At 52.9% G+C, this 21,764-nt stretch overlaps 1 protein-coding gene and 1 long non-coding RNA gene across 3 annotated transcripts; one reads left to right on the forward strand and one right to left on the reverse strand.

Annotated features, from left to right (window-relative positions):
• Nucleotides 1–908: 908 nt before the first annotated feature.
• Nucleotides 909–13,276, reverse strand: FAM20A (FAM20A golgi associated secretory pathway pseudokinase). 2 transcript variants are annotated; one of them, XM_085077371.1, is made up of 12 exons: nucleotides 12,921–13,276; nucleotides 9,996–10,103; nucleotides 9,381–9,565; nucleotides 9,230–9,280; nucleotides 8,580–8,658; nucleotides 7,422–7,514; nucleotides 5,883–5,998; nucleotides 5,283–5,463; nucleotides 4,887–4,996; nucleotides 4,617–4,698; nucleotides 4,478–4,537; nucleotides 909–1,552 (listed from the first exon to the last, which is right to left on the reverse strand). In XM_085077371.1, exons 1-12 carry the CDS (start codon nucleotides 13,205–13,207, stop codon nucleotides 1,288–1,290), a joined length of 1,617 nt encoding a protein of 538 aa, XP_084933497.1. In that variant the 5' UTR covers nucleotides 13,208–13,276; the 3' UTR covers nucleotides 909–1,287. The 2 variants fall into 2 exon arrangements, with proteins under 2 accessions (XP_084933497.1, XP_084933496.1); XM_085077370.1 differs by lacking the exon at nucleotides 9,996–10,103 and having other exon boundaries at nucleotides 12,921–13,270.
• On the forward strand, nucleotides 10,660–12,306 carry LOC146429374 (uncharacterized). Its single transcript, XR_014855543.1, has 2 exons — nucleotides 10,660–10,748; nucleotides 11,361–12,306. It is a non-coding gene; the product is annotated as an uncharacterized LOC146429374 (long non-coding RNA).
• Nucleotides 13,277–21,764: the final 8,488 nt, after the last annotated feature.

Consider the following 21,764-nt stretch of genomic DNA (forward strand, 5'->3'; position numbering starts at 1 on the left):
TCACCAACACCGAACATGCTGAGAGAGAGTGAAATCTTATTTTCATCTCTTCTCTGTCCACAAGAGTAAAATGGTCAAGAATTCTGCTTGAGGCTGTTAAAAAGTTAGAAATGCAAGGATTTGTCTGAACCACATTTTGGGAGAGACTAAAGGAGCCTGGAGTGGGATTGTTGGTGAGTTTTGTGTGGAGATTTCAGTGGGTTTATGTGGGGTTTTCCCTAACCTTTGTGCCTTCAGAATATTGGAGGAATTATCAAGAGTTCTCAACTACTTTCCCCAGGCTGCCAAAAGGCTCAGTGGAATAGTTCTTAACACTTCAAGGAAAAAACTATTAAAGAGACCTTCACTAATCCAGTTATTCTTAAACCTTGTTGGGAGGTGAAGGGAGAACTGGGAACTGAAATACCTGTGATTCCTCCCCACACGTTTTTGGTTCCCAATTTCTATAGCATCTCAAAATGCACAGAGATTGGGGGAGAGAGTGGGATGTCATTTCTATTTTCCAGCCGATTACAACAATCTAAATAATTTAAAAAGATACAAGGAGAAAATTATTTTAAAAGATTTGCAGAGATGACCTGAGATAGATTCTCCTCACTCTGGCAAAATGTTTTCCCCTGAAATGCGTGGGTTTTTGAATTGTAAATACAGTTGGGTGTCTCAGAGTGGTTTGATTTTGGGTGGTTTTTTTTGGTTTGGGATTTTTTCCCTTGGGGTCTAGGACAGCACAGACCTGCTTCTGTCTCTACATCCAAACTGGCTCTTCAGGCAGGTGAGAGAAGTGGGTTTTGTGCCCTGTGAGGCTTTGTTGGTGTGACCAGGCTGGGTCAATGTCCTGTCTCAAGCCCTTGTGAAGCAGAACTGCTCTTCTCCCAAACGCACCCTCTGACCACAGAACAAAGACCTGCTAAGAAGAAAATGCTCTTGGCACCTCTTTATTCATCTCATCCTCACATCCAGTTCGTGTCCTTCTCCAGCCAGACCAATCCCCTGTGGAGGTTGGGCAAGCAAGGCCAGATGTTTCCCCACCCTCCCGAGGGCATGGCCGACCCCAGATGTGCAGATCCCAGCTGTGGCACCCCAGAGCTGGTGTTTGGGGTGGAAAGATGTGCTGCAGCCACACCAGCAGAGCGGCTGAGCCCAGCAGCTCATCAGCACAGGAGCCCAGTGTGATCCTTGAAGGTCTTGTGAAGTTTCCCCTCAGTCTCTGCAGCTGTTTGCAGGTGGAAATGACCACTGGCCAAAGCCACCCCTGGCCTGGCAGGGTTTCCTGGCTCTGAGCACTGGTTAGGTGTCCAGCTTGGCTCTGTGTGGCTCGGGGCTCTGGGGCTGTGAGCTGTCATTTGTCACCACCGTGGCCTCCCCAAAGGTGTCGATGCATTTCCCCACAGCGCCCAGGATGAGCTGCAGCCGCCTGTCCAGGGCCAGCAGGTGGGGCTCGGTGAGCACAGGGGCCAGCGGGTCCTGCAGCAGGGATTCCCTCATCACATCGCTCAGCCGGTACTCGGGCTCTGCCAGCAGCTGCAGGCGCAGAAATGTTGTCCTCTTTATTCTGGAAAACACAGAAATCAGACACCTTAATGCCTCCCAAAGAGAGCCAGCTGAGCCCCTTGACAGCAGGAGGGCAGAGAGGGGTAAAGAAATGTAAAGGATTTTGGAACAAAAGTGCTTTAATTTTAATTTTGGAAGGCAACGAAAATTTTTTGCAGAAACCTCTACTTTCTTCCTTTGTTTTTCCAGAGCATTTGTGCTGCAAATTTCTGTCAGCAGAGAGAAAAACATGATTGGAGCTCTCAGCAGAGAGTGAGTCAGAGGTGACCCAGTTCCCCAGGTTCCTGCAGGGTGGTGCATCTCACCAGGGAAACAGAGAGATGGGAGCAGAGGGGGAGGTAAATGAAGAGACATGAATGAGAAAATACCTTCTGTCAAAACTCTGAGCAAAAAGAGGGAATATTTCCTGGAACTCATGTAACTGTGACTTTTCACCTTAAGAGGCATTTAAATTCAAATATAATTTGCTTTGACAGAAAATGGGATGAAAAGCTACAATCTTGGAATGCTTCTGAGCATGAAATTAAGTATTCTGAAATCATTTGTTTAATCCTCAGCAAAAATGCGTTGACTTCAGCATGTATAATACCGAAATGAATCAGTGGTTGTAATTATTGCCCTTTAAATTTTGGAAACAAAGTGCTCCGATGTTTGTGGAGCCATTTGGATTTAGCTGAGCCAGAATTTTCAAGTGGGAAAAGGTGTAGTCAGATCCCTTTTAGCTCCAGAATTTGTCTTTGCATGGCTGTTGTTTAGCCAGGGAGTGATTGGGAATGTTGATCTGGATCTCTGCAGCTTGGCAAAGGATTGTGGTTTTTCCAGGTGCTGGGGAATCAATCATGGAATCACTGAGGATGGGAAAGACCTTTATGATCATCATTAAACTATATCCTCAAGTGCCACATCCACACATCCTCTGAACAATTCCAGCCAGGGTGACTCCATGATTTCCCTGAGCAGCCAATGTTTTACAACCCTTCCCAGGAAAACTTTTCCCTAATCTCCATCAGGACTGATGTGTCTGTGGTCAGTGTGCCTGCAGCACAAGGAAAGGAGGATGGGCAGGCATCATCCTCCTGCATTAATATCCCTGAAAAACACAAAACAGTCAACAGATCAAGTGCAAAGGCTGGTGAGGAGCTTTGAGCCCAGCTGTGAGGTGCTGCTGCTGTCCCTGCCAGGGCAGGCTGTGCCCAGATGTGCCCAAACATCTGCACGCTGTCCTTGGAGGCAGGGCTGGCCAGGAGCTGCCGAGGGTAAACAGCAGCTGTGTTTGCTCTGGTCCCAACAGCGACAGCACTCCGAGGTGGAGAACAGGCTGCTCTGACCCCGTGGGGAGCAGCTGATCGAGTGCTGAACTGTTAGTTACACAACAACCAGAGAGAGATGCGAGATGGAAACGCTGCTGCCTGCCCTGCTCTGCTCTGCTCCCCAGGGGCAGCTCTGAACTCTGCACTGCTCAACATGTCACCCTGAGCCTCCCAGGGACCTCACCAGGCTGACTGGGGGCTGCTTGCAGGCCTGGCTGTGCCTCCAGAAGGGTTTTGATGCTTCCAGGGAAAGGATCACCTCGTGGCATGGCTGTATTTGTGCTGGGAGAGGACACCTGCAGGCTTCAGTGGTGGGACAAGGGCTGGGCTGGGAGCTGGGAAAGGCAGCTAGAAATACACTCAGACCTGCTGGAAGCCAGGCTGGGAGAAGAACTCAGCTGGGCATGAGATGGATGTGTTTAACAGGGAAGGAGGCAGCCCTGCTTCCAGCATTCCCTGTGCTTCCAGCATTCCCTGTGCTTCCTCATTCCCTCTGCTTCCTCATTCCCTGTGCTTCCAGCACTCCCCCTTGGAGTGGTTGGAGGAGTTTTCCTGCTCCTGTGGCTCAGTTTCATGTCAGAGCAAGGAGGTGCCTCGGTGGGCTCAGTCCAGCTCGTTGGTCAGGGCAGGCTGAAATTTGTGGCCTCCACGTGCTTACTCAAGTAAAACCTCTTTCCTTCCTTTCCTTTCCCACTCCAAACAGATTGGCTCTTGTGGGAAATGAGGGTTTGTGTGTCTCCCTCGGGCAGCACGAGCTGGTTTTATGCTGTTCCTAGTTTGCTTATGACAAGGTGTTCAGCTCCTCTTAGCACTGCCCCTGACAAGAAATAAATGGAGTTTCTGGGAGGTGGATCTGGGAGGAGAGGAATGGTGTGACCTGTGGATATTAGGGTGTGCAGGTCAAAGTAAGAGGCAGAGTTAATTTGAGACTGCACAAAATTTCAAGAGAGGGATTCTCTACAAGCCTGCAATTATAAATGAAAAGACTTGCTGAGTGTAAATAACTGTCCTTAAAATTAAAGGTATGTGGGGAGAGTGCAGTTAGCAGCCCGAGGGGGAGAAGGAGCAGTGCAGCAAGGAAAGAGGCTACACCTCTCCTGGAGAGAAACCTCAGGGAAAACCAGCTACTTCTGTCTCTTAAATTCAACTTCCAGCTGCTGATTTATATGAATTAATGGAGGGGGAGCACAGGGTTCAATTGATGAGCTTCTCCTTCATGCCATGAGAAGAGGAAACTTGATTAACTGCATCAAAGTTCCACCAGGATTTTGGATGAGGATTTCTGAGAGCACCTCACGTGGATGGGCTGGGAAAGGCTGTCAGACCCTTCTGGAAGGCTTTGCTCACTGCACAGTGTCTCCTGGATACTTTTCCACTCGTGATTCCCAAGCTGCAGCACCCACCCTGCCCCTAGGCTGGGATTAACAGAGTCCTCCTTGTGCTGCTGGATGGAGCCAGGCCTGGGGGACATCCCCAGGGACAGTGAGGACACCAGGAGCCAGGCCTGGGGACATCCCCAGGGACAGTAGGGACACCAGGAGCCAGGCCTGGGGGACATCCCCAGGGACAGTGGGGACAGCAGCATCCCTGGGAAGGCAGGTGCAGCTGGAACTTACATGCAGCACTGGGTGAGTGGAGCCAGGATGGAGATCTCGTCGTGGGAATGGCGCCCAAACCTGGGGGTGAAGCAGAGTTCAGTGGCTGCTCTCCTCCTTCCTTCCCCCTCCCCAGCTCCTCCTGCAGCCACAGCCTCACCCTCTGGCATTGTCCAGGTGCAGCAGGAAGCCATCCTCCCCAAACTTGGTGAACATCTCGTAGTGGTGACGGTCCATGTTCCCTGGAGAGGGGCAGAGAGCAACTGAGTTTGCTTTGTGGGGAATTTTCTAAATTATCCCACATTTTCTTTCAGAGGAAAGGAAAGGAAAGGAAAGGAAAGGAAAGGAAAGGAAAGGAAAGGAAAGGAAAGGAAAGGAAAGGAAAGGAAAGGAAAGGAAAGGAAAGGAAAGTCCTTTCCCCTGTCATTACCTGTGAGGAAGTCGAAGATGGCCATGTCTATGATGTTGAGCAGTCTGTTGCTGCTGCTGTAGGGGTAAATCTCCCTCACGGTGTTGCAGTAGAGAGGATTCACTTCCCACCTACAGCACAAGGAGAAGGGGAGATGCTTTCAGCTGCTGCTGTGCCCCAACAGCTCCCAAAGCCCATCTGGAGATGGAGAGGAGGAGTTTAACCTCCCTCCTTGTGCCTGCAGGACACTGGAATTCAAACCCAGCCAATGCCCAGGCTTTAAGGGTCATTACACTAATTATGACACTAATTATGGGCACCCTGAGCCTCGGCCTTCCTCTGCCTGGCATATTGCTGCAGGTCTGTGCAGATGTCCATACCCTGCCGATGTGGGAAGCAGCATCATTTACCACTTACTCCTCTTTTCCATCGAACGAGTAGGAGCGAATCCATGGATTTGGGATGGAGAGCCGTGGGGCCAGGTTGAGGGATGGCAGGAAGGCAGACAGGGAGCCCTCCAGGAGGTGAGGATTCCCACACACAGCGTACTCTGTCTTGCACATGTAAGGGCACTTGGCGAAGAAGCAGACGTTGCTGGCTGGGGGGAGAGCAGAAAGCAGGGAGAAGGGGCTGTGAGCTCCAGGAGGATGCAGGGAGGCTGCACTGAGTCCTTCCCTACTGCAGGACATTGTGGCACATGGAACCATGGCATGGATGTCACACTGCCAAACCATGGGTGATGCCTGGGTTTTGGTCAATGGGCACACCATGGCAAGGGAGAGGTTAGGAAGAGAATGATGATTCCAGCTGGAGGTTGGGTAGGGAATCTCTGCTGTAACCCTGTCTTGGTGCATTTTCACCCAAGAATCTAATCTGCTCCTTTTCCTGCAGCCCCTGCCCTTCCTCCCACCAGGGAACACCACAGCTTTGGGTTAGGCCAGAAGGGACCACAATGCAAAAAATGTTAAAGATCTTTGGTACCATGATGTTCCTCATCCCAGCCAAGCCCTCACCCACCTGGGGACACGAAGAAGACACTCTGCAGGACCTCGTTCTTGGTGACCTCCAGGATCTCCTTGGTGACATTGATCAGCCTCCCCACGGTGGGTGGCACCCTCCTGAAATCCAGGATCCTGCAGAGAGGGGACAGGGGACACTGCCAGGGGATGTCACTGCACTGTGGGGTGGCAGGTGCTGCCCTTGTCTCTTCCAGCAGTGAAGCAGGAGCCTTTGGATCACTGCACCCTGATTGCTCCCAGCAAGAACCACTCTGCCCTCTGGGCAAAAATGCAGCTCAGTTTGGATTTTGGTATTCTAATAGCTGCTGCCTGGAACAATGTGGATGTTTTCCAGGATTCCTGCCTCTTTCCCTGCCATTGCCTCGGTCTCTGCCATCCCCTTGCACACAAACAGGGTCCTGCAAGGGCCAAAGCAGCCCTTCAGCCCTTCCACAGTGCTGCTTTGACTGGTGCAAAGATCCTGATCCTGCTGTAAGGTGGCTGAGGAGGAACCCCCTGCTCCAGAGGCACTCGTGCCCAGCTAATTCCTCAAAAATACTCTTAAAAACCTCAGGGCCTGGGGCAGGAAAGCATTCCTGGCAGTGCAGGGGAAGCTGCTGCTGGCTGCTGAGTCAGTGACAGGGGCTAGTGCTCTGCTTGGCTCCTTGGGTAATGCCCTCTGCTCCTGGGAATTGGGCACAGAACAGGATTTAGCCTGTTACTTATTGAGCAATGCTTGAAGAGAAAAAAAATATTTGCTTTTATCCAGCATCTTTCAGCTCTAAAAACCACAAAGCACTTCACTAAAGCAGCCTGGCCTCATTTTTGTGGCAGGGGAGCTGCAGGGGTGAGGTGGGGGTGGCTGAGTCAAGCAGAGTCACTGTGAGGATGTTGGGGCAGAACTGGGAAAGGAATTCATCTCCCTGCATTCCCTTTCTCAGAGTTTGAGCTGCAGGACTTCATAATTTCCTGCTTATCCCCTGGAAACTGGAGCCCCCCAGCCACCCTGACCATCAGCAATCACCTTCCCTGCTGTTCAGTGCTCATCCCAGTGAGGGGAGGAAGGCTGCTGCCCTCATCTTCTGAGAAGGGTATTTTTGATTTTATCAGACACAGACCCTGCTGGGAGGAGGTGGCAGGTTAATTGCTCATTATCTGAGGGCTCAGCCCTGCATGGCTGCAGTTCAGCAGCCCAAAGCACACCTTGGCTGCTGATGGAATGTGTGCCTCCCTCACCATCCAGGGCACCCCGAGCTCAGCTCTGCACCTGCATGCAGGGCAGGGACAATGTGTGACAGCCAGGTGAGAATCTGACCTGTTCCAGCCTGGATTTCATCTCTTCTCATGCAGTGACCAAGGCAAAGCTGACTCTGGGGTGTCACATGAGATCCAGAGCTGCTCTTTCCCTAATTAACACCTCAGCTCCTCGAGGGTGCTGCAGAGCAATCCCTTCCCTGGCTCTGCAGGGCTTTTCCCGTGCCAAAGCTCTGCAGAGCTTTTTTGGGCAGAGGAGCAGTGCTGGCAGCAGCAGGAGGAAGCAGGGCTGGGCCAGACCTACCTGTCCAGGTGGAAGGCAGCGATCTCCGCGTTGTGCCGCTGGAAGTCCACGAAGTAGAAAAAATCCTCAGGAGTCTCCTCCTCACGTCTCTGCCTGGGAGAAAGCAGGGGGTGAAGCCAACCAAGCTGCTGGGCAGCCTGGGCACAAGGACTGCACCCCAGGACCGTGGCTGGGCTCGGGGACAGCCATGTGTGGCCACAGAGGGGACAAAGCCAGAGCCAAAGGGTCAGTGCTGGGCTGGAGCCATTGCCCACCCTGCCAGGAGCAGCACTTGCACCCTGCTGAGGTGCCAGGTGGGTGGGGAAGGCAGGAGAGCTGGCTGGGGGTTTCAATCTGCTTGTGCCACAGTTTAGACCCCTTAGGACAGTGTTTTGTCACATCCCCTGGGAGGCAGAGCAGGCTCAGGGTCGATGCTCTCAAATCCCTGAGGTGGGAGCTCCATTTAATTCCATTTTCTGGCTGTCACACAGAGCCCCAGGGTGTGCAGCATGGGAATTTGATGCTCAGCATCCCAGGCAGCTGCATGACACAGGAAAGCCTTCCTGGCTCAGCAGTGCATGGATTCTCTCCTTCCCTTCCAGGACCTGATGGGCACTGGGCAGAGGTGGATGGAAACCACCAGGAGAGGAGCTGGCTGAGGATATTATCCCAGCCCATGTGCTGCCAGCTGCTCTGCCCACACATGGACACCAAAGTGAGAGGGAATAGACATGAAGAGTCCCAAGGGGCTGTGGATAAGTGCAGAAGCAATTCAAATCCCCTGTTTGATGGCTGTTTCTTGGAAACACTCCAGGGAATCCAAGGAAAAACAAGTTAAACCCCAAAGTCCGCTGGGGAAGAGGAGGAAATGAGCAGTGCCTAATGGCAAAGATTTCAGGAGAACAAATGTCCCAAGGTCCTTCACCACCTGGCATGCAGGGACTGAGAAATTTCCAACATCAACAGCAGTGTGGGAACACCAGTGTTTATCCACGTGTGCTCCTGGGGTGCTGTGAGCAGCCAAGAAAAACTGAACCTTCTCAGCTGCCCAGGTAGCTGCGTGCAGGGCAGGGAAGGTGTGGCTCTGGGGTGGCTGTGGGGTGGCTCTGGGGTGGCTGTCTGTGACAGGGATGCTCACAGCCCTCCCTGCAGGGCTCAGGGGGGCTCTGCTGGCCTTACCTCATGGGCTTGAACATGGCTTTCCCAAAATCCTGGAACCTGAGGACCAGCTTCAGGTGCACACCGCTGGGCTTCACGACTTGGGGAGGAAAGGGGATGTTAACAGCCTGGGAAATGGGGTGGAACTGCCTGGGAAATGGGGTGGAACTGCCTGGGAACACCCCAGTTACACAGCCCAGCACAACCAGGCTTTCCAACCCTGTCAGTGCATCCCATCATCCCTTCCTGCTGTGCCTCTCTCTCTCTTTCCAGTTTTTTTCCTTCTCTCCCCTGTGCCACAGAGATTTCCCTCCAGCCCCTTCCCCAACAGCTCTGTTCCATCGCCCTGGGGACTTTTCCCTCCCTCCCCAGTAGGAACCAGTGGGGTGTTGGTGTCCTGGTACCCTCATTGAACAGGCTGCTCATGGAGGTGGTGGAATCATCATCCCTGGACGTGTTCAAAAAACGTGTGTATGTGGCACTGGGATGGGCCTTGATGATTTTCGAGGGCTTTTCCAACCCAAATGATTTTATGCTCTACGATCCCAGGCTCTGCTGGGGGTTAGTGGGATGGAGCAGAGCCTGGCTTTGCGTTTCCCTGGCCGAGGTGAGGATGAAGGGTTTGGGGACCAGGGCCAGCCCAGCGATGGCAACCCAAGTGCCACACTCACCCTGGCTGCAGTCACAAGCTCCCAGCAGCGCCTTCTCGTCCTGGCTGTAGTCTGCAGGGGCAGGAGGAGCAGTGAGACCCTGCCGGGCTCCGAGGAGGCTCAGGAGCCTCGCAGCCCCATCCGCTGCCCCTCCCGGCGGCAGGATGCTTACCGGCGCTGACGGTGGGGACTCGCTGCATGTCGCGGAGCAGGCGGGTGACAGCGGGGCTGGAGCGAGGGTAGAGCCCATCCCGGCTGATGCCCAGCTGGAACTGCAGCCAGCTGGCCTCGGGCCGCAGCGGCAGCGGTGCTGCTGGGGAGGTCAGGTTCAGCTCCTCCCGGTAAAGCTTGTGTCTCCTGCAAGGACAGGTTGTGGGAATGAGGATGGAAAACCTTCCTGCTCCGAGCCTGGGCTGTGCTGGGGAGTGGGGAGAGTGCTGGGAGCAGAGCACCAAGTGGGTAAAGGGAAACTGAGGCAGGGAGAGATGGCTGGGATGGTCAGAGTCTCTGATCAACTCTGGCAGAGATTTCTCCTTGAAGCTGGATGGCCCTGGAAGGGTAAAAAAATGACTAAAAGCCACGAATTGCCTCTGTGACCAAATTCACAGCGGTCAGTCTGGTGAGCAGGGATGCCACGAGGTCATCTGGCAGCATCCTGCCTGTCACCTGTTAAAATCAAAGCTCAACCCTATCCCTTTCTGGTAGGTGGAGCTGAAGGAGCCTCCCAAGTTCACTAATAACACCAAACCATCTTCCAGTCGCTCAACATTTTCCTCAACTTCGAGACCTCCATGGCTGGGCCTCTGGAACTGGAAGGTCACTTTTTGCAGGCAGCAGAGGACAGAGCTTTAGCTTCTCATTAACATTTCCTGGCCCATGCATGGAGCAGCCAGCCCTGATAAAGGGAAAACGGAGTTGAGTTTACACTGAAAGTGCCAGGATCCATCCCTGGAAGCAAACAGGAGCTGGGGGCTGATAAGGAGTAGGACATTAACCGAGGCTGGGATGGAGTGGCTGCAGAGTGAAGTGCCACAGAGCCCATGGAGAGCCTGAGCAGAGTTCTGACCATGCACTGAGGCATTTACCAGCCCAGGGATGGCACTGGGGGCTGCAAGGGCTCCTGGATGGTGGTGGTTTCTCCGTTTCCCTGCTCAGCCCAGCAGCTGGGCTTTGATTGGGATTTTTCCACCATCCTTCTCCATCCAAGCAGGCTGAGCAGCGTGGTGAGTCCAGTGAGGCTGTGAGCAGGGGATGAACCCTCCTGGAGCTGTTCCAGTGCTATCCTGGGAGACATCCAGGAACTGGAGAGGCAGGTTGGAAGCTCAGCTCACGGGAGCCTGTTGTTCCCTCCCTGTTCCCAGTTTGTTTGTCTTTCCATCGGATGGGGTCAGCCACAGTCCACGTGAGCATGGCCCAGCTCTGCCCAGGCTGGCTGCAATGGAGGCAGAAAATTCCCTGTGCACGAGGATGTGGCCCTGGAATGCCACCAGCTGCAGAGGATGTGCCTTGACCCCCATCCTGCTGCCCTGCACCAGGAGAAGTGAGGCACAACCTTAACCCTGCCACAGGCAGCCACAATAAACCCCAGATGATGTGCAGGAATGACTCAGGACTTTTCCCTAGGGAAGCTGCCCAAATATTTTACCATATTTGCTCTCCTGCCTGCCATCCACCCAGGCTGTTCCCCCGGGGTGGCAGCGAGAGAGGGATTACTGATGGGGAAAAAAATGCAGTGGTTGTGCAAATCCCAGCCCTGCATCCCCACGGTCCCTGCCCCAGCTGAGCCAGTGCCTTCCCAGCCTTTCAACCCAAAATACAGCTCTCTCTGCCTCCCTGCTTCCTTCAGGATTCCTGAAATACTTCCCTGGAAAAAACCAGATCTCTGCAAAAGGCATAATGATATAAAAACAGGGTTCATTTCCAGCCTGCTATAAATAGCCCTGGGGTTGCCCTGGCTCACTGCTGGGCTGGGGGGGCACAGCGTGGGGTGACATTGGGCTCAGATCACCAGTGTCCCGAGCTTGGGGTTTTGAAGCTGCTCCTTCAAGGATAAAAATAAGCTCCGGACTTTTTAAGGGATTTTTTTTTTTGGTTTTGAAGAGGTGTGGATTTTTTTTTTTCTTTCTCTGTTTCCTTCCTGCATCCCCATCAGTCTCTCCAGCTGGTTCTGCATCCTGCAGTCAAATTCCTGGTCCTGATTGAAGCGCTGGGAACAGACAGGGATGGGCAGCAGCCAGTTTGCAGGGAGCACCGTGGAGGAGGACATGCTCTGGCTGTGGTATCCCAACGGGACATGTCCTGGGGCCACTCCAGCTGGCAGAGTCCCCTTCCAGCTGATGTCCATCTGGCTGCAGAAATGAAGGCAGACACGCTGTGCTGGAGGAATGAGGTTAAACTGCAGCTTGTTCTACTCAAGAGGAGCATCCTGCTGCTCCCAAAGCTGCTTTTCCAGCAGTGAGATGCAGGGGTGATGGAGGAATGTGCTGTCACCCTGTCACCAAGGAGAGGTGAGCCCTGAGCCTCTCCTGCCTGCCTGTGGATGTGCAGCTGCTGTGGACTTTTTACTCTTCAGTCCTCAACGACAGCAGCAGCTTGGTTGAACTTCTGGACTGGAGGAGAAAGCCATGGATTCCTGAGTCCCACAAGGACCCTGCCTGGAGTGAGGACATGGGCTCTGCAGCGCTGCTGGTGAGGCAGGAATTCCTCTGTGCCCACAGCAAATGAACAATCTCATAAAATCCATCAGCCCTGGCAAGTGCCATCGGATTGTACATCCCGTTTGCAGCGGCAGTGGTCTCTGGCAGGGTTTTACAGGAGGGTTTGTCACCTCAGCCTGTGCCTGCTCTCTGGAGGTTTCACCCACTAATGAGCATCGTATATTTTATTTCAGAGTGACTGAGGAGTAATCAATACTCTGCCTTCCTTCCCTTCCTGGAGGTGCAAAGCGAAGTCAGTCAAGGACAAATGGCATCAGCGTGTTCCTCCCAGAGCCACACCACAACCAAACCGTGGGACAGAAGGTGAAGTGCAGCCATGGGCTCATCACGAATTCCATGTTTTAACAGAGTGGTGAATAAAACTGGGGAATGCAGACTTCAGGGAGAGCCCGGCCAGATGTGCCCAGGGGATGCCAGTGCAGAGGTGAAATGCCCATGCAGGAGATGCACTCAGGGGGTGCCTGGGAAGGGGTGCTCGGGAGATGCTGATGCATGGGGTGTCCTGGAAAGATGTGCCCAGGAGATGCCAGGGAAAGGGGTGCCCGGAGTCCGTGCAAGGGGTGCTCGGAAAGGGGTGCCCAGGAGAAAGAGATATCCAGGGGATGCTCGGGAAAGGGGTGCCCATGTAGGGGTGCTCAGGAGACATCCGGGAATGAGGTGGCCAGGCTGCAGGAGTGCTCAAGAAAGGGGTGCCCAGGAGGTGCCCGGGAAGCGAGCAATCATGCCGGGGGTGCCCGGGAAGGGGATGCCCAGGAGATCCCCAGGAAAGGAGTGCCCAGGAGATATTCAGGAAGGGGGTGCCGGGGAAGGAGGTGCCCAGGAGATGCTCGGCAAGGGGGTGCCAGCAGATGCCGGCGCACGGGGTGCCCAAAAAGGGGTGCCCAGGAAACAGGCAGGAAAGGGTGCGGGGAAGGAGGTGCCCAGGAGCTGCCCAGCAAAGCGGTGTGCGGGCGATGCGCGGTCGGGCGCGGGGGTTCCGCGGCTGCGGGACGCACCTGTTCCAGCGAGCCGCCTTCCGCCGGTAGTAGCGCAGGGCTTCGCGGGCGCCCAGCAGCGGCTCGGCGGGGCCCGGCGGGGCGGCGCGGTACAGCGGGTGGGCGAAGAGGCGGCGCAGCGCGGGGGCGGCGCGGGGCGGCGCGGGGGGCGCGGGGCAGGGGCAGCCCGGGGACAGAGCCCGCAGCTCCCGCCGCGCCCGCGGCCACAGGTGGAAGTAGAGGTCGGCGGCCAGCAGCGCCCCGAGCAGCAGCAGCACGGCCGGGCGGTCCCGCCGCGGGCCCGGCATGGCCGGTGCGGGGACAGGGACAGACAGGGACAGACAGGGACAGACAGGGACAGACAGGGCCAGCGGCGGGCTGGCCGGCTCCCGGGGCAGGGCGCACGGGGGAGCTCGAGCGGAGCTGCGGGCACCTCGGGGCGGGGAGCGGCGAGCGGAGAGCGGGCAGGGCGCTCGGGGCCCGGGGCGGGGAGCGGCGGTGGGGACGGCGAGGGGAGCCTCCCCCGGGCAGGGCTCCGTGCTGCTGCCGGTGCCGTGCCGGAGGGGATGAGCCGAGCGGCCCCGGGCTCTGCCGCCACCCCCGGCACCGCCCGCTCGCCCCGCCAGCCCCGCGCAGGTGGCGAGTCCCCCGAGCCCCCGCCCGCCTTCCCCGGCTCCTTGGGGGCTCCGTCCCCTCTCCCGAAGGCGGAAAGTCGGAGCTTTGGCAGGAGCAGGATGGGGTGCGGGGTGCTGTGCGGGATTGGGGTGCTCGGACCCCGCGGGGTGTCTGCGGGCAGGACCAGGGTGGGCTCTGTCCCCCCACAGCCCTCCCGCCGTGCGCGCTCGGCAGATGGCTCAGACGCCGCTTTTATTTTCTTAATTCCTAAAAAAACCCCAAAAACCCATACAGCTGAGGAAACTCCTCCCCGCAGTTTGCTGGGAGAGGCCGGGCCGTGAGGATGGGCTCGGGCTCGGACCCATCGCGCTTGTCCTGGGGGCATGGAGAGCCCAGCGGGGACAGGCAGGAGAGCCCAGAGGGGACAGGCTGGAGAGCCCAGGGGGGACAGGCTGGAGAGCCCAAGGGGGACAGGCTGGAGAGCCCAGCGGGGACAGGCTGGAGAGCCCAGGGGGGACAGGCTGGAGAGCCCGGCAGGGACAGGCTGGAGAGCGCCGGGCCAAGGGAGAGGAGAGGAGAGAGAACTGGCTGTGCACAGGGGAAGCGTGACCAGACTGGCCTGGCTCCGGCTCTGTGCTGAAGGGAGAACAGAAAATAAACTGCAGAAAGAGGGGAAAGTCGGTGATGTTCTCAGCTGGCTGGAGCAGTGCTCTGTTCTGGGTGCAGGGGAGTGTGCTGGGATGGGGTGTTGGACACAGCAGAGGAGTTGTGAACATCTGTCCTGCAGGCTGAGGTGCTCCTTGGATGCAGGAGGGGAGAGAAAACACCCCCTGGGCTGGGATGTGGCTGCAGGGACCTGAAGCACATCTCTCCTCTCGGTCTTTTGATCTCTGGAAGGTGGCAGCTGGTTCTCACTCTCCTTCAGACATGCAGTTTCAAAATTCCTCAGTCTTTTGATATTTGATGAGTTTGGGATTCAGGTTTGGGGTGTTTTGCTCTGCACTTCCTTTCTGTAATACCAAATTTTATGTGTTTTCCACGCAAAAATTGTGAGCACAAACTGCAGCTGGTGCTGCTGTGGCCAGCAAGGCTCACAGGGATGAGCTCCTCACTCTGCTTGGCTTTTGGGGACACCAGCTGTGCCCCTCTTCTGTGCCCTTTGGGGACAAATCTGGTAAAATGATTGCACTTGGATCCCTTCAGCCTCTAAATCAGATACGAGGTACTGAGAGGGGGAATTTTAGTGCTGGGAGGCCTGGGGGGCACTGGGAGGGCAGGAGATCTGAGTAGAGGCTCTGGGTTGGGGGTGCAGGATGGGAAGGCTCAGAGCTGATCCTCCTCAGGAGGAGGGAAGGAGCTTTCAGCACATAAAACGGGAGGTAAATTGGGGGGAAATGAGTGCCAGCTTGCTGGTCGGGTCGCTTAGGGGAGAGCAAAAGGTGTGGCAGCTCCCCCAAACAGTGACATCATAAACCAGTGTTAAGCAACACCCTGAGACTAACAACAGGATTCTTCTTCTGTTTTTTCTTCTTTTTTTAAACCTAATTTAAAAAAGATTAGCTGGCTGAAGCTAACAAACCCCAGAATTCAGCAAAGCCGGATGAATCACCAGGAGCAAGCCCTGCTCCATGGCTGCCAGCCTGCTGAAGGGCACTCATGGACACTTCCAGCTCCAAAAGCAACTTTTGACAAACACTCCATCGAAAACTGGCTGATACTTGCTTGGCTCCTAATCCTCCCTGAGCTCTTTCCCCATTGCTAATCTCTCCCAGGAACCATTAATAAATCTTCCCTGGTTTGCAACGCTAATTCTGGACAAAAGCACCAGGAACCAGCAGTGCCTGGGCCTGTGTCCCTGTTGTTTGCACGCTCTGCAGGAAGATTGTTTGGCTTCTAATGAGGCTAATTAGAAAGAAACAAAAAATAATAAATCAATCCCATTAATCTGTAATAAATTGGAGTGCTGTGCTCCTTCCCAAAGCGTTGGTGACTGCCAGCTCCCAACAGGCTGCAATGCAAAATCACTGTTATTATTGGTTAGAGCAGCTCAGTGATGCTCCACAGTGCCAACCCAGTGATGCTTCCCTGCTCATCCATGGCTTGGAGCCCCTTGGACAGGAGGAACTGTCCCACACACCTTCCTGGGCATCTCCTCATGCTCTGGTTTCTTGTTTTGTGCTGCTCCTGCCCAGCTGGGGTCCCTGGGCTGCTGGTGGACATCACTTCCCACCCCGAGGCTCAGCAGAGCTCAGCCCAGCCTGCTGGAAGGGATGGATGTGTTCCTAAAATTAACCTGGAAATACTGCTTTGATAGGCCACTGACAGCTACAGCGGAACCAAATTACCATTTGGAATTGCCATGAGATAATTGGCCTCATTTACTATTTAAAGATGGGGGGAAAAAAAAAGCTCCTTCTTCCAGACAACTGCAGTGGAGAAATGTTCAGGCGCAGATGATGTCCCCAAACATATCATTAAAGCTTTAAATAAATGTATGATGACATCTCAGGTTAAGAAATACTTCTTTTCTGTTTCAGATAGGAGCCAGCCAGGTCCTTTCCAAAGTCATTTTTTAATAAACAAAGGATATTCCTCTTGTTTTTTCCAGACATGCAACTTACAATATTTGGAGTTGTAAGTATGTAATTTAAATTCTTTCACACAGTATGGATTTAAATCCCATCCTCCTTAGAGACGCCTTGTTCTTGCCAAAAGGTAAGTGCCTCTGTCTGCTGCTTTTTGTCTTTTTTACTTGAAATGCTGCAGAGCTGCCCTGGTCCCACCCTGCAGATTGTAATGTTTGCAGAAGGGAGGAGATGAGAATTATCCCTTTCTCACTGCTATTAATTACGAGGATTAAACACCAAGACAGCTACACAACATTACAAAGGAGAGAAAAATCCGAGCTGGAGGAGCCAAGTTCTGGATTTCCTGCTTCACTGAGATGTGCCTGAGCACAGACAGGCCAGGAGCTCACCCTGCAGCTCTGCTCCTGCTCCTGGTCCAGTGGAGCACCAGCTTATCTTCTCCCTGCATGGTGATGGTGATGGTTATTTTTTTGGTCCCCAAAGAGCATCTCCCACCCTGGGCACACATTTATTTCCTACAGGAGCACCTTTTCCAGGATGGATTCCCCTCTGCCTGAACCCCCAGGGCTGGGGCTTTGCCACCCCAGGATGGTGTGAGTTCTCTCCCCAGGTTTGGTGGGAGAAGCTCTCGCTGTTGCCCTGGGCTGTCCCACGCTCTGTCTCGGCTTGTAATTAACAATGAAATATTTGGGCTAAGTGTTTAAATGAAGAACACATTTTTGATAGCTAACAATGCAGAGGAAAGCCCTGGAGACCCTGACAGGGCAATCAGTGCCTCTCCACTTGCACTGCAGAGGAGGCTTTTGACAGAGGAAGCGTGTTCACTCCAGAGGATTTTGTGGTACAAAAACGCAATTATAGGGTAAGAAAGGAAATGTTTCAGAACACACAAAGCAGGAATGAGTCAGGAGCTCCTTCACTGGGGGACAGGGGAGGCAGAAGGGAAGAGGTGCCCCAGGGATGACACTTCTAGCACTTCCCCATCCCCGCAGCAGCTCATGGCTTCCTTTCCCTCCTCCCATCACCTCTCCCGGCTGCTCCAGGCTCATCCCTTGGCCTCGGCAGCTCCCAGCTGCTCAGAGCTCGGCAGTCTGGGCGGTTCCCATCCCACTTGGCACCGAACTTGCTCTGCTCAGCACAAACCAGAGGAAAGCACCTCCATGGTCCAAGTGAGTGCTGTCATGGCCAGGGCAGTGTCCTCCAGCAGAGCTCTGCTTCCCCTCCCTCTCTGCCTCTGAGCATCCCTGGGGCTGCTTTGGAGCAAAGCCCTGCAGGGCTGTGGCAGCTTTCCATGTCAATCCCACCCCAAAACATGCTTTCCAGGGTGGTGGGGCAGCTCAGAGCCCTTGCTGAGAAGCTCTGGTGCTCCCAGCGCTCCCATCTGCAACCCAACAGATGGACATCAACCCCTGGAGCCTGGGAAAGCTGTGAGCAAGCAGAGCTGCTGCAGAAGGGTGCTGGTGACCTGCTCAGGGACAGGGCTGTCCCTGCAGGGTGGGTGACACTGCTGTTTGTCCTGGAGCTGACCAGAACACGGCGCTGACCTCTTGGGCAACGCCAGGGCTGTTTGGCTGGCCGGGCAGAGGCTCAGCTGGTGCTGAGCTTACAGGATCTGATTTCCCAGATAAAAACAACACAATCCCTGCCCAGTGGGCTGGCTGGCTGCAGGAGGGAGCAGCTCAGTGTCACTAGAGGTTAAATGACAGCAAATCGCATTTCTCATCTGCAAACACGCCGGGCTGTGTGCTCACATTGTTTAATGAGGGTTTGGTTTGTGGAATTGCTTTTATTGGTAGTTAACTGTGCTGTGGTCTCCGTGGAACTTCTGAAAGGAATATTCTTCAGCTCTTGCTGAGTGAAATTGTTTTTGTAGACAAGTGGAGGCTTTGGAGCCATTAAGAAGATAAAACGCAGATTGTTTGCAGAGGGTTTTTATTTTATTTTAATGGCTTTCAAAGAGGGGAACTTCTATTATTTTATTTGTCTATGGTTCGCAGGCAGTGCAGTGGAAAGCAGGCAGAAGGGCTGGGAAGAGGCACAGATGTTGCCTTTGCTGTTGGCTGGGCCAGGACCCCAAACCCAGGGTTTCAACCTCTCTCTGAAGCTGCTGTAATATTTTCCAAATCTTGAAATTGCTCCTCTGCCCCCCAGATTTTCAGTAAAATCACTGAGGGCTGGGATGGGATAATAGTTTAGAATAATAATAACAATAATATATATAAAATAATGTATGTATATGTGATATATACATACATATAATGTATTTTATAGAAATAAATAAATAAAATAATGTATAATAATTTAGAAGCATGACAATGGATGAGACAAGGATTGTTTACAAACCAGAGAAGATGAAGGGCTTTGTGCTTCCTTCCAGTGATGGGAAAATCACGGCTGGATCCCAGATTTCAGCTCTCAGCCTGAAGCAGTCCATGCAGACAGAAGAAAACAGCCAATCTGCAGGTCTGGGGCATGGCAGGCTGTGATGGAAGTTGGGACACTTTCACCCTCAAAAGCAAATACTCTGAGGAAAGCAACAGCATTGATTTCTGGTAGCTAATGATTGTCTCAGGAGTAATTAGGCATTGTGTCCCTCTGTGGAGGAGGCTGCCTGACTCCTCTGTCTGCAGCTACAGGGAGTTTGAGGAGTTCAATTATTCTGAGGAAGTTCTCCCTCATCACAGGAGATGGGCTGGAAATCTCAGTTGTTTGGAAAGAACACGGATTTGAGTCTCCAGGCCATTGGTGAAAGTCAGTGCACAGGGAATTATTCCTCTCCATTCCTGTTCACACACGGATTCAGCTGGAATTTCCATTTCCAGAGAATCCCATTTCTCCAGGGAGCTACAAGGGCTTTTGGGGGGTTTTGTGCTTGTCCTTGCTCTTGAAAACATCTGCCAACAAAATGGCTCAAAGAACAGGAGGAGAAAACCCTCGATTTTAGTTGTGGTTAAAGTTTTTTTCATTTTCTAAATCACCCACCTTTCTCCCCAGCCCACCTGAGGGGTGGTTTTGGGGGGTGCAGAGGCAGACCCTGCACTCCTTCCCTCTTTTTGTGGTGTGGGACCTCCACAGGAAAAATGCTAAGGCTCTGGTGAGAGGAAAAGGTCAAAAATGAATATTCCCACAGCACTCAGCTGCTGCCCATCTTCCCCATCAAACTGTGAGCAGTGATTGCAGCTACTGCAGAATTCCCAACTCGTTCATGACATGCAGATTACAGGGCAGTAATTATAGCTGAGGTTGCTGTCATTTTGCTGGATCCCTGAGTACCCACATCCCCTCAGAGCTGGAGATTTTTTCCTCATATTTTAATGTTTGGCTTTAGCTGGAGACACAGTTAAGTGGTTGAAGCACAAGGGTGAAATGCCCTTGAAAATAAGGTGACAACTGAGCTCTTTCTTTGTCTGGCCTGAGCTTCTCCTGTTATATTCTGGATTTTAGTCAGCTGGCAGAGGCTCTGAGGGGCATTAACAATGCAGAAATAGCTCTGGGCTTGGCCACAGCCCTGTTGTGGGTTAGGAGCCTGCTGGAATTTGGGTGGTGGTGGGGAGGAAGGGCTGAACGTGGCTGGAGTGGGAGGTGGGAATTTGTTCATTTCTGCTCATTGTGGGATCTCACATAATCAGCTTCTCGTGTTATTAGTGACAGAAAAGTTACAGTGCAGAAGGGGATGTGAGAAGGACAGGATAGGAGGAAATGGCTTCCTTTCACTTTCCCCTTCCCCTTCCCTTTCCCTTTCCCTTTCCCTTTCCCTTTCCCTTTCCCTTTCCCTTTCCCTTTCCCTTTCCCTTTCCCTTTCCCTTTCCCTTTCCCTTCCCTTCCCCCAAAATCTCTTTGCTCTGTTCCCTGCATGAATAGATTAAATATTTACAGACGCTTTTAGAGTCAGATATTGCGCAGGAACTCAATTTCATCCGAAGTCATTAAATTCATACTTTAAAGCCCATTTCTAATGTCCCCTAGTGGGGACATTAAAAGTACATTTCATGGAGTTCATCGAGCTCTGTGCTAAGATGCCAAGCAATAGAAGGAGGACTCAGCCCAGGGATTGGGGACACAAACAGGCAGATTTTAAACACAGAAATAGTCAAAATTAAATGTTTAACAAGAAAAACAGCAGCTTCTTGAAAGGAATAAGGTGAGTTTGACCCCAAATGTAATTTTTTTTTTTAAACTTCATCTTTCACACAAGCCAGGATCCAAAATCATAGTTTCCCAGTCTTTAAGATGTTCCAAACAAGCAGTTTTAATCCCTGGGAAATAAAACCATCCCCCTCTCTCCCAGGTGCCCTCTGCAAATTGAATTCACAGCCCTGCAAACCTGGAGCTGATGCCAAGCATTTTAATCTCACCAAAAGTAAACAGTGAGCACCAATTTACATAAAATTCGACTTGTAAAATTATGTCAGTGTTAACACTGTGACTCTCTGAGTGAGTTGGGTGACTTTGGTGCTGCTCAGCTCTTTTTCACTGGCTGCTGCTGCCACAGCATGCTGGTTGTGCTCCTTTTCAGGGGTTTGTAGGAAATTACTTGGGGAGAAAAGGAGAAGCTCAAAGGAAAATGGAATGGAAAGAAGGAGCAGATTCTCCAAGGACCACTGAGTTCTGGAATTCTTTCACTGTGGCTGCTGGAGCTTGCAGGGCTCATGGTCCCAGTGAGTGATGTTTGCTGGCACTGAGGGTCCCCACTGGCTGCTCACTGACTTTTCTTCACGCTGCTCTCCCTCCTCTCATTTCCCCAGCGTTGTCTGAGAAGTTTCTGGGAAGGAAAATGGGAATAAAGCTTGTTGGTGAGGGCAGGGAGTGAATTACAGAGCAGCCTTTGCAGGCTCAGCTGGCCCTGGCCTGGGCAATGTCACTCATTGCAAAGCTCTAAATTATCAAACCTCCAACCCTCTCCAGTTATTGGATGAAATATTTTCGCTTGTGGTGAACAGAAGCTCAGGGAAGATGCTCTAATGGCTGCTTCTGATCTGAAAACCAAATATTCCCTGAATTGCTGCCCACACCGAGACAAACATCCCTGAGCTGGGCTGGCATTTACAGCGTGAGGATGTACTGAAGTATATCCAAGCACAGAGTCTGCATTTTCAGACCTTTGGAGATTACTTTTATCTTCTTTCCACTATTAAATATAGCTCAGCTCTGCTGCGCTTCCCCACGAATAAAATTTACTGGCGATTACTTCCAGGAATCATCCATGGAGTATTTTTAAGGAGCTGTTCAGCCGTGTGTTTGTGCTAGATGGGATCAGTGTTGTGTAATCCACAGTGTTCCCTCTGCACTGGGATTAGTTTTTGGCTGGTTTCATGTGGGGAGAAACCTTCACTGCTTCACTGCTTTGCTTGTCTTTTAAATGTGAGTTTGCTGTGGGTTTTCTGGAGAGGAGAAGGTTGTGTGGAAACTACAGGGAATCTTTATGGGGAATTGTAGGGACAGGACAAGGGGGAATGGGTTCAAACTGAAAGGTTTGGATGGGATATTAGGAATAAATTTTTCCCTGGGAGGGTGGGGAGGAGCTGGGATGGAATTCCCAGAGAGGCTGTGCTGCCCCTGGATCCCTGGAAGTGTTCAAGGCCAGGCTGGACAGGGCTTGGAGCAAGCTGGGATGGTGGAAGGAGATGATTTCTGAGGTCTCTTCCAACCCAACCCATTCAAA

The sequence above is a fragment of the Lichenostomus cassidix genome, chromosome 18 (assembly GCF_008360975.1).
Source record: "Lichenostomus cassidix isolate B80296 chromosome 18, HeHo_3.0, whole genome shotgun sequence".
Classification (NCBI taxonomy): Eukaryota; Metazoa; Chordata; class Aves; order Passeriformes; family Meliphagidae; genus Lichenostomus; species Lichenostomus cassidix.